This window comes from Neomonachus schauinslandi, chromosome 11, assembly GCF_002201575.2.
Source record: "Neomonachus schauinslandi chromosome 11, ASM220157v2, whole genome shotgun sequence".
In the NCBI taxonomy this organism is placed as follows: Eukaryota; Metazoa; Chordata; class Mammalia; order Carnivora; family Phocidae; genus Neomonachus; species Neomonachus schauinslandi.
Window position 1 is genome coordinate 9303705 of NC_058413.1, and position 10536 is coordinate 9314240.

General features: G+C 51.5%; 1 protein-coding gene across 1 annotated transcript in view; it reads right to left on the reverse strand.

The window, feature by feature from the left end:
* Positions 1-4317: 4317 nt before the first annotated feature.
* The window catches only part of SCGB1A1 (secretoglobin family 1A member 1), a 7039-nt gene continuing 820 nt past the window's right edge, over positions 4318-10536 (reverse strand). The window contains exons 2-4 of the mRNA XM_021685248.1: positions 8578-8765; positions 8068-8092; positions 4318-4388 (exon numbers count right to left, since the gene is read on the reverse strand). Of these exons, the coding sequence (XP_021540923.1) occupies positions 4318-4388; positions 8068-8092; positions 8578-8765 (284 nt within the window). The remainder of the gene's footprint in view (positions 4389-8067; positions 8093-8577; positions 8766-10536) is intronic.

A 10536-nucleotide genomic window follows, 5' to 3' on the forward strand; every position in this document is an offset into this window, starting at 1 on the left:
GAGAAGTGGGACCTGGGTCTTTCTCCTGGCTTTGTCGCTTGAGAACCTGTGTGAGGGGACAGAATGCGAAGGGCTCCATCTCTCAGAGGAGGCTGCACACTAAGCGTCCAGACCCATAGCTGCAACCAGATCACATTTATTTTTAAAGGTTTTATTTATTTGAGAGAGAGAGAGAGAGCAGGGGGCAGGGGGAGGAGCAGAGGGAAGGGATGGGGAGGGAAAGAAGCTCAGATTCTGTGCTGAGTGTGGAGCCTGAAGCGGGGCTCAGTCCCACGACCCTGAGATCATGACCTGAGCTGAAACCAAGCATTGGATGCTTAACCGACAGAGCCACCCCGGCGCCCCCAGGAGCACATTTGTTAATTTGCTGTGAGAACTGTCTAGTAGACTAGACAAGTATATTCTGCCCTGTGGACAAGTCAGGAAGGTTGGGCGGTGAGCACAGACTTAGTATAAAGAGCCTGGTTGAAGGGACCCAGTCAAGGCTCCTTGCGGACGGAAGCGGCAGACTCTCCATTGTCCCTTCTTTCTGCTCAGGACCTCCTGTCTTGCTGTGCTGTTGCCCACCCCTCGTCTTTGGCACACCAGCCCTTTCTGTTCATCCAGCAGGGCACAGTGCATCAGCTTGGATATCCACTTACTAGATGACCCCCGCGTTCTTCACGTGACACCCTCGCACCTTGGTGGATTACAGGATATGGCAGAAACCTTTCCTCTTCGTTAGGGACCATCTCCTGGTTCATCCCCATAGATGGCTCACTGCATCCACTGTCCGTGAACTTGCCAGCCTAATTTGGAGGGCAACCTTATTTCCAAGCCTTGCCCATTGCTGCACCCGTGGTGTAGGTGGGGGAAGCAGGAGGCTTTGAGGTCAGAGCCGCAGGCAGGGCCCGTCTCCAAGGAGGGCCTCCAGGGCCGGGTGAGGAGTCTGGACTTTATCCTATAGGAGACTGGTAGCAGAGAAGGCTTTTAAACAAAAGCATGGCATTTCTGTTTGATTTCTGCCAATCGCTGGAAGAGTATTGTGGAAGGGGGCACGACTGAAATCTTAGAGACTATTTGGGGGCTGAATGATGACTCCCAAAGAGGCCCACGTCTGAATCCCCAGAACTTGTGCATATGTTAGGTTCCATGGCAAAGGGGAATGAAGGTTGCATGTGGAATTGAGATGACTAATCAGAGGACGTTGAGCGGCCATGAGCAGCCTGGCTTACGGGGGGCTGGGGGGGTGGGGGTGGGCGCTGTGCAAGCACAGTGATCCTCGTCTGTCGCCGAGGGAGGCAGAGGAGGAGACCAGAGCCAGAGAACAGAAGAGGCTGCACTGCTGAGTTTGAAGGTAGGGGAAGGACCACAGGGCTAGGAACGAAGGTGGCCTCTAGAAACGGGAAAGCAAGGAACTGGATTCTCCCCTAGAGCCTTCAGAAGGAACACAGCCTGCTGACATCTTGATTTTTAGCACATTTTGGGCCTCTGACCCCTAGACCTAAAGATAATACATTTTTTAAAGCCACCAAGTTTCTGGCAATTTGTTCTAGCAGCCATAGGAAATGAATTTAGAGGCTCTTTGCAATAATCCAGGCTACAGATGGTGAAGGTCTGCTATTGACAACAGGGGCAGCAGGAAGGGGACAAGGTCAAGGGAAACTGAGGACATGGACTCAGAGACTGATTGGACACATAGGGTCGGGGTGGGGGCAGAAGACTCTTCTCCTGCCCAGTACCCTGAAGTTTGCTCCTCATCTCATCTGTCCTGCAAGGCAGCCCCTGACCTGAGCCTCTACCCTGTCCCAGGGCTGGGGGAGTACCTCTTGGGCTGCTAGAACCACAGGAGGGAATTCTAAAGGACACTCTGTAGTTATGTGCCTCACACTTAACACAGGATGGTTGGGCGCCGCAGACATACAATCTCAGATATTTTATGAGTTAACTAGACTTTTGCGATGGGTTAGGAATCTATTCACTTGGTGGGGAACAGATCTAGATTCCAAACCCCGACACTGGCCACTGTGCATGTTTAGCTGAATCTATTTTCAGATTTTTTCCCCCCCCCATGTACTATGGTCTTATAATTTTAGTTTGCTCATGGAAAGATGTGGGGTGGCTTACTACGGATGATTCATCCTCACATTGTCCCATGTGCCCGTTGGTGTGTTCTGTAAGTGCTTGGGAGGAGTGTTCCCTAATTACACGTTTCAGGATGCATTGTTTGTGTGGCCCCGCCAGCATCAATCAAGGTGTGCTTTATCGTCCATCTGAAGTCGTTTTGAGTGGCGGTCACCCTGCGGAGAATTACTACCCACCAGTCCCTTGGCCTTCACAAACAGCATGCCCTGCCTCAGCCATAAACTAGACATAATTTTAGCCACATCATCCTGATGAAGTTGATGAGGGCTAGTTTTGCTTCCTCTTTCCTGCCTTGTGAGTCATTTATAGATCTTTCTGTCAGGCTAACCTCAACTGTTTCATGCACTGAGGGTGTTAAAACTAGCTTTCCTAGCGATCAATCACTTTGGGGACACACTGACTTAGAGCAATGGCAAGCCCTGGGATTTTGCCGTGTGATGGCAGCGTCTGAGACTCGCCGTTCCTCTTTCCTTCAAGAGTAAATGTTCCTTTGCTGGCAGGTGGTGGGGGTGACAGACTATTTTCAAAGACCATTTTCACCCAGATTCACACTTTAGTTGACAATGTGGTCGAGGAATGCGGTCTTTCCCCTGGGCTCCTCAGAGGTATGAACGCCAAAACTAATGTAGTGCCGGGGCGCCTGGGTGGCTCAGTCGTTGGGCGTCTGCTTTCGACTCGGGTCATGATCCTGGGATCCTGGGATCGAGCCCCGCATCGGGCTCCCTGCTCCTCGGGAAGCCTGCTTCTCCCTCTCCCACTCCCCCTGCTTGTGTCCCCTCTCTCGCTATGTCTCTCTCAGTCAAATAAAACAACAACAACAACAACAACAAACTAATATAGTGCTAAGAGTACAATTTTCTTGGGCTTTTCCCCGTTGTTTTTAATGTTTATACATATATATATTTTTTGCTTTGTTGGGATGCATTGTAAATTTTTTCTTTAGTTTGCGTGTAATGCTTCTCAAACGCAGGAGGCTTACATTCATACCCTGGCCTCCCTGTGTTTTGGTGTTTGACATATTCATGGTGAAAATGGCTGGTTATATAATTATATATTTATATGATACAGGGGTGGGCAAACTTTTTCTTCTGCTCTCCTCTTCCTTCTTCAAATGTAGAAACCCTTCTTAGCTTGAGGTCCATTCAAAAACAGGCCATGGATGGGGCGCCTGGGTGGCTCAGTCGGTTAAGCGTCTGCCTTTGGCTTAGGTCATGATCCCAGGGTCCTGGGATCGAGTCCCGAGTTGGCTCCCTGCTCAGTGTGGCGTCTGTTTTTCCCTCTGCCCTCCCCTCCCCCCCTACTTGTGCACGCACGTGCGCGCTCTCTCAAATCTTTAAAAGAAAGAAAAGTGGGGGTGCCTGGGTGGCTCAGTCAGTTAAGTGTCTGCCTTCGGCTTAGGTCATGACCCCAGGGTCCTGGAATCGAGTCCCACATCGGGGAGTCTGCTTCTCTCTCTCCCACTCCCTCCGCTTCCGCTTGTGTTCCCTCTCTCGCTGTGTCTCTCTCTGTCAAATAAATAAATACATAAATAAAATCTTCAGAATCAGGCCATGGCTTGAATGCAGGCTGCTGGCCAGAGTGTGCGGACCTGTGCTCTAACTTATGGGTAAGCACATGCAGACAGAAAAGAACCCGACGAACATTCCTTCAGTTCTCCAATCTCCTTCTGCTTTCTGGCAACACGCATCACACGGATTCGTGCTCTTTCTGTGGTTGGGATCCGTTCATCTTGCATTCTTTTTTTTTTTTTTTTTTAAAGATTTTATTTATTTATTTGAGACAGAGAGAATGAGAGAGAGAGAGCACATGAGAGGGGGAAGGGTCAGAGGGAGAAGCAGACCCCCCGCCGAGCAGGGAGCCCGATGCGGGACTCGATCCGGGGACTCGGGGATCATGACCTGAGCCGAAGGCAGTCGCTTAACCAACTGAGCCACCCAGGCGCCCTCATCTTGCATTCTGTTCTCTCAAAACTGAACACACGTTTCCGGGTTGAGAGCTCACCTTCGTGTGGATCACCTACATCTCTAGCCCCCTTGAGGCGGACACCCGCTGCAATATAATTGTACTTCCTTTCATCTCAAGATACCTGTGTTGTATTTGCCCTAGGTAAATACTTCCCCGGCTGTGAATAGGTAATTAAAATTCTGAACCTTTTAGGGCCCTGGGATCCTTATCTGTTCGAACAATACTCACCTAGGTGGAGGGCTCACGGGAGGCAAAGGTATGTGAGTTGATGATGACCTGGATGCAGAAGAACCCGGGGCCTGAGCAGTGAGGGAGTGAGTGTAGGAGGTGGGAGAGTCAGGAGGCCCCCCACCAGAGTCCCACCTTCTGCCAAGAATCTCTTTTGAAACTGCCAATCTTGATGACCTGCTCTCTGGAATTTTTACCACCACGGAGTCCCTCTTTTGTCCCACAGTCCCTCAGCATTGTCCCACAAGGAAGGGTGGGGCGTGGTGGCTTTAGGATGTGTGCGTGCACGTGCGTGTTTGGGGGTGGGTGGACATTGCTCATCAATCTTATTTATTGGCTTAGCAGATTCCTGCATCTGGAATCTCATTCTGTGTAGAGCAGGGGTTGGGGCCTGGGCTCTGGAATCTGGGTTGTGTGAAGACTAAGAAATCGCAAGAATGCCCCCCAGCAAGTAAGCCATCTATAAAGATAATTACTAGGTTGCACTTTCTGCTGCCAGACTTGAAAAATGGGGCGGAATGAGGCCGAAAGACAGCTCTAGCAGCGCCCCTTGGTCCTCGCAGGTTGTAGATTCTGCGGGACTCGCCCTTGGAATCGTCTGGGAATGGAATTATTACTAATTCCCAAAGGGCTGACACATCACTGGCAGCCTTCCGCGGGCAACCGCTTTGTTTGTGGGACTGTCCCTGTGTTTTCTCAGAATTCTAATTTAAAAAATCTCAGAGATCAAATTAAAGCAATCATATACGCGATAAAAGCGCCCCAGAAAGGCGCTGGGTTTCATCATCTGTCCCGGGGAGGGCTCAGGGCCGCGGTGCGCAGGGTGTGGGAGCCGCGCGTCCGCTCCCCGACACCTTGGCCGACACCGCCTCCTAGTGGCCGCGGGCCCCGGGCGCTGAGGGCGGGGAAGGCGCGTCTACGCCCGCCCGCCCGCGGGGCTGGCTGGAAAATTACGCCTGCAGAGGTTTCTCTCTTCAGCAGCCTCCTTGCCTGCGCTCCGCCGATGCTCTTTCCGTGCCTGCCTCCCCTCCGCACGTCCTCCACTTTCATTCAGTGTCCGCGGGTGGTGTGGCCCGGCCGGGGACCGATGGCCACGGAACAGGGGGTGTTTTTATATCCACACGGGACACATCTTTATGACGAGTTCTATTCTTTGCACATTTTGTTCTAGGGCCATTTTCTAAACCCATCAACAGTACTTTTGAGCAGTTGATGCTGTGAGGACAGGGCAAAGGCCCTGAGGTGGGAAGGGGTTTGGCTCTTAAAAAAAAAAACACTGACCTGAAGGCAGGGAGCGGGGGAGGGTGGGTCGTGGACTGAGCAGAGGGAATAAGCAACGGGAAGGAGGGCGGGAGGTGAGAGCCAGTGATGGGCAGGTTCCGCAGTTTGCATCTTATAAGAGCACTAGAAAGCTTTGAAGGATTTTACTTGGTAGAGGAGGGTGGCGGGGGAAGGGGGTTTTCATGTGATTAAAGTAACTTTGGCAATTGGGAGGAGAATGGACTTCAGGGGCACTGAGTGTGAGCTAGGAGGCCCCTGGGTTGTGAAGGGAGAGATGGCTGGTGTGGCCCAGTCGGGGGTGGCCCTGGGGACATGGAGGGAGTTCCTAGATGCTTTGGAGGCTGACTTGCTTGGCTGGAAGCAATGGGCACTGCCCAGGGCAGGGTCAGGGATGCCCGTCCTTCCGGCTGCAGCAGCCGGAGAGCGGACTGAGATTGGAAAGAGCCTGGTGAGGGGTGGAGCATGAGTTCCTCTGGGCAAGCGGAGTTGGAGAGGTGGGGTAGATGGTCTGGGGAGGAAGTCTGGGCTCTTTTGGGGCCAGGTAACAGAACCTAGAGGACAGGTTCTTTAGACAGGTTCTGAATTTTCTCTTGGGGTCCAAGGGCTGGGTTCAGTGGGGCTGCAAGAAGGGAGGGGGTGTCCCAGGCATCCCCCACACTCCGTTCTCTGTGCATCTGCCTGATCTTCCTTCTTGCTTTACCCTCTGCCTGGAATGCCCTCCCCCGGGGGCTGGCTCCTGTCCTCCCTTTAAGTCTCTGCTCAAATCCTAAGAAGGGGGTCTCCCGAGCTACAGTTGGCCTGTCTAAGCTCCTCTGGCTCGCATCACTCCATGGATTTCTTTTATGGTTTTTATCGCTGTTTCATCTACCTGTTTATTGACTTATTTTGCCAGAGCTGGTGAGCTTCCCCATCCGATCGCCAGCTCCCTGAGAGCTGAAGCCCCCGCTTTATTCACGCTGCCATACTTGGGCCTTAGTGCCCTTCGGGCCCAGAGCAAGTGCTTTACACATACTTGCTGGGTTATGAAATCCGCTCCTGGGTTCCTCAGAGTGCCCAGCACCACTATGCGTGCATCGAAAGTGCCAGTAAATACCTAGGGATTAATTTCATGCCTGAAGACTCCTTTGCCCCAGAAGAAAGGGGTGACTGATTCTCTTTCTGCAGGAAAGTTGAATGAATAGGGACTCAGGAAAGGGGGCAGGGGCGCAAGTCAGGGCGCAAAAGCATTACCCCGTGGGTGTGGACGGTGGACAGCAGTAACCCGGTGCTGACCAGCCCTGCATCTGTGACACCACTTCCCACCCCGGGATTCTCTTCGGGGCAGAGATGTCTTTAAAGTAAGACTGATGTGAATGGACAGATTGACTTGTAGGCTTTTCCGATTTAAACCTGGAAATGTAGGGGTACCTGGGTGGCTCAGTCGGTGAAGTGTCCGACTCTTGATCTCAGCTCAGGTCTTGAACTCAGGCTTGTGAGTTCAAGCCCCGCGTTGAGCTCCATGCAGGTTATGGAGACTACTTAAAAACAAACCAACCAACCTGGAAATATAATGTCCTAACTATGGTGACAGATAAAAGGATCTAGGAAATGCATAACAGGGTTGTTGTTTTTTTTTTCCTGTTCTCCACCCCCTTTAAAAAATAGTTTTTTTTTTTTAAAGATTTTATTTATTTATTTGACAGAGAGAGACACAGCGAGAGAGGGAACACAAGCAAGGGGAGTGGGAGAGGGAGAAGCAGGCTTCCCGCGGAGGAGGGAGCCCGATGCGGGGCTCAATCCCAGGACCCTGGGATCATGACTTGAGCCGAAGGCAGACGCTTAACGACTGAGCCACCCAGGCGCCCCCCAAAAAATAGTTTAATAAATAATTTCATGTAGCATATATCCCGCCATGCCTGGGGACTCCACGTGAACCCCCCTGCTGGCCCTGAGGAGTCAGGGTCTGTCACCCTCAAAGTCACCCCAAACACCTTGGATCCCTAATCAAGGAACCGAACCTTCCCGCCTTTGTTGTGTAAAGTGTCTTACAGGAATCCGATTCCTTCCACGAGGGATTGTGCGCTGTGTGTGATGTGAGGCGCTCTGATGCTGGGCCACCCGGCCCCTGAGCAATCCCAACTGCTCTGTCCACATGCTTGAAGCAGACGTTTCCATTCCAGGTGTGGCTGGGTAGCATAATCAGCTTAAATATTTACAGAACAGTTAATTTCATCACTAAATGGCTGGAGGTTGAGGAGTCTGTCTGAGGTCAGCCGCCACCCTCTATGGACCCCCTTTTCTTCCCCTGTAGGTTAAGTTTGAGCAGGGCCCTGGGTGGCTCTCTGCCCAGGCCAGGGAGTGTGTGCTGGACACTGTCTTGCCACCTGTGGCCAGTCTGATATGTGTGGGGGACTGGGATTGAGACACCTGGGCCCCTCGGAGATGCGTTTGCTTGGCCACTGCCTTTCTCTTTGCACCTGCTAACCTTACCCTCACAGTGGCAGACCTCCTCACTCTAGCAGGTGAGCAAAAAAGAGGCGGGGGCAGGGGGCACAAAGGTGCGATGCTTATACTTTATTGAAGGGAGCCAGGCTGGGGACGGAGTGAAGGAAGTGTCCAGGATCCGCAGGAGCTCCAGCAGTTGGAGATCTTCAGCTTCTAAGTCCTAAGCACACGTTGGGCTCTTTAAGACTATGCCCTAAAACAGACACACACCAAAAAACCCCAAGACAATAGTGAGCGAAACTCAAAGTTAGACCAAGATGTCTGCATGCAGAAACTTCAGTGTCAGTTAAGAGGTTCAGTAGGTCTGGGAAGAGCTAAGCTTGTAAGAGTTCTGATTATTTCTCAGAAGCCTCTTAAAAAGCGTAAGATGACTGAGTCTGCTCCAAAGGGCTAGAAAGGGCTCCAAAAAAATGGGGCGAGGCTGCAGCCCAGGGACTGGCGGGGCAGGGGTGGGGATCCGCTGCTAAGCGGCACAGAGGGAAGGGAGCTATGTACCATGAACTTTAGGATGTTCTCCGTGATGTTTGAGGGTAGGGTGTCCACCAGACTCTTCAGCTGGATCATCGCATCTTTCATGTCGGCGTCTGGGACGAAAAATTCAATCGCAGCCTCGTAATTGGAGAGCGTGTCCGTGAAGAGGGTTTTGATGACATTCAGAAAGTTCAGGCAGATCGCTGCAGAAGCTGAAGCACAGAAAAGAGAGAGCATGCGTGTCCAGGCCCTTTTCCAAGCTGGCCAGCCCCCTGGCTGGACCCGCCCCGGAGGCAAGCAGGCGGGCCTGTCAGCAAGAGAGAGCAGCCTTTCCGTCGATGGGATGGTGTGGAACGTGAGATCTGGTGGTGCTCCACGCCGTTGGCTCTTTGGCACTGTGGGAAGGGTTTCCGGGGTTGCAGCCAGCTTCTCGTGGCTTGCCCGAGCCCTCCTTGTACTTCCTGGGTTGGGGTGGGGCAATTTGCCATTTGTTCTTTCTGTTAGAGCTCCAGGTGGAGGATTGATAAAAGAAGCTGCTGATCTGATCTTTTATGCAACAGTGGGGGTTTGGGAAGGGGCTGCTGAGGGTTTCTGGTTGTTGTCCTGCCGAAGCATGCCTCTTACCTGTGGTTAGTGATGGTCTGAGCCACTTGCCACGGGGGGTGGTGGGGGGGGGCAGGGGGCAGAGTCAGGCTCTGGCAGGAAGAAATACTTGTCCAGGCCAAGAGCAAGCCCCTGAACTGGCCCGGGAAGAGGTGTGCACCATGAGCACTGGGCCCCTGGGGTGCACTCACCTGCCCACCTGCCTCTTGTGTCCACGCCTGGCCTCACTACGTTCCTTTCACCCGCAGTGCTCCCCAGGTTGTGCTCCCTTTTCAGGCCTCTGCCCCAGGAACATGGGGGAGAGTCACTGCTTCCTACGCCCTGAGTCTCGGTCCCCGTCCTTGAATTCTCTGCCTCGTGTGCAAGTTCCGCTTCCCTGCCTGGACTCCAGGGACCCCCAGAATGGCCACTCCAAGTCAAACCCCCTCCGGAACTTAGAGCCCTGCTTTGCAACTTACTATGTCATCTGGCAAGTTACTTTCTCTTTGTGTGGCTCCATTTTCTCATCTGTAAAATGGGAATAATATCCCTATTTCATGGGGTTATTGTAAGGATCAAAAGGGGTTCAGAACAGTGATTGGCACACTGTCAGTGCTGAATAAATGGGGATATTATTATTGTTATTATGACATGTGTGCAAACACACAAATACACAAAGGCATCCCAGATCCACCCCTTACCATATTCCAGCCCTATCTTGCTGAGCCACCAGCTCTATGCACAGCACTGAGATCTAAGTAATATACAATTGACCTTTGAACAACACAGGATTGAACTGCATGGGGCCCCTTGTGAATTTTTTTCAATAAATGTATTGGAATTTTTTTTTTTTGAGATTTGTGACAATTTGAAGAGATTCACAGATGAACTGAGTAGCCTAGAAAAAATGAAAAAATTCAGAAAAGGTTGGGTCTGATGGTCAGAACACAGTATATAATACATACGACATACAAGCTATGTGTTAATTAGCGGTTTATATTACCGGTAGGGCTTCTGGTCAACAGCAGGCTGTGAGTAGTTAAAAGTCAAAGGTTACAGGCAGATTTTTGGCTGTGTGGGGGGCAGTCAGCACTCCCAACCCCTGTGCAGTTCAGTACATGTCAACTGTACCTGTCAATCCAAAATGATGTTATTTCCCTTTAAAGACAAATATCTCTACACAATAGCTGTCCCCATTGCCTCTTGGTTTTGGTTTTCCAGCTCTTCTGCCACTCCCCAGGGTCATCAAACTTATCGCCATGGGTGTCCTGAAACTTTTGAAGTGAATTAATTGAAATTTGCTAAAAAACGTTCTGTTCGTTTGCTTATTAAAAGGAGTAGAAGAGGCTGATACAGAGTAAAAACCAGGTAACTCAATTACCAAAAGATCAGGGGACTTCC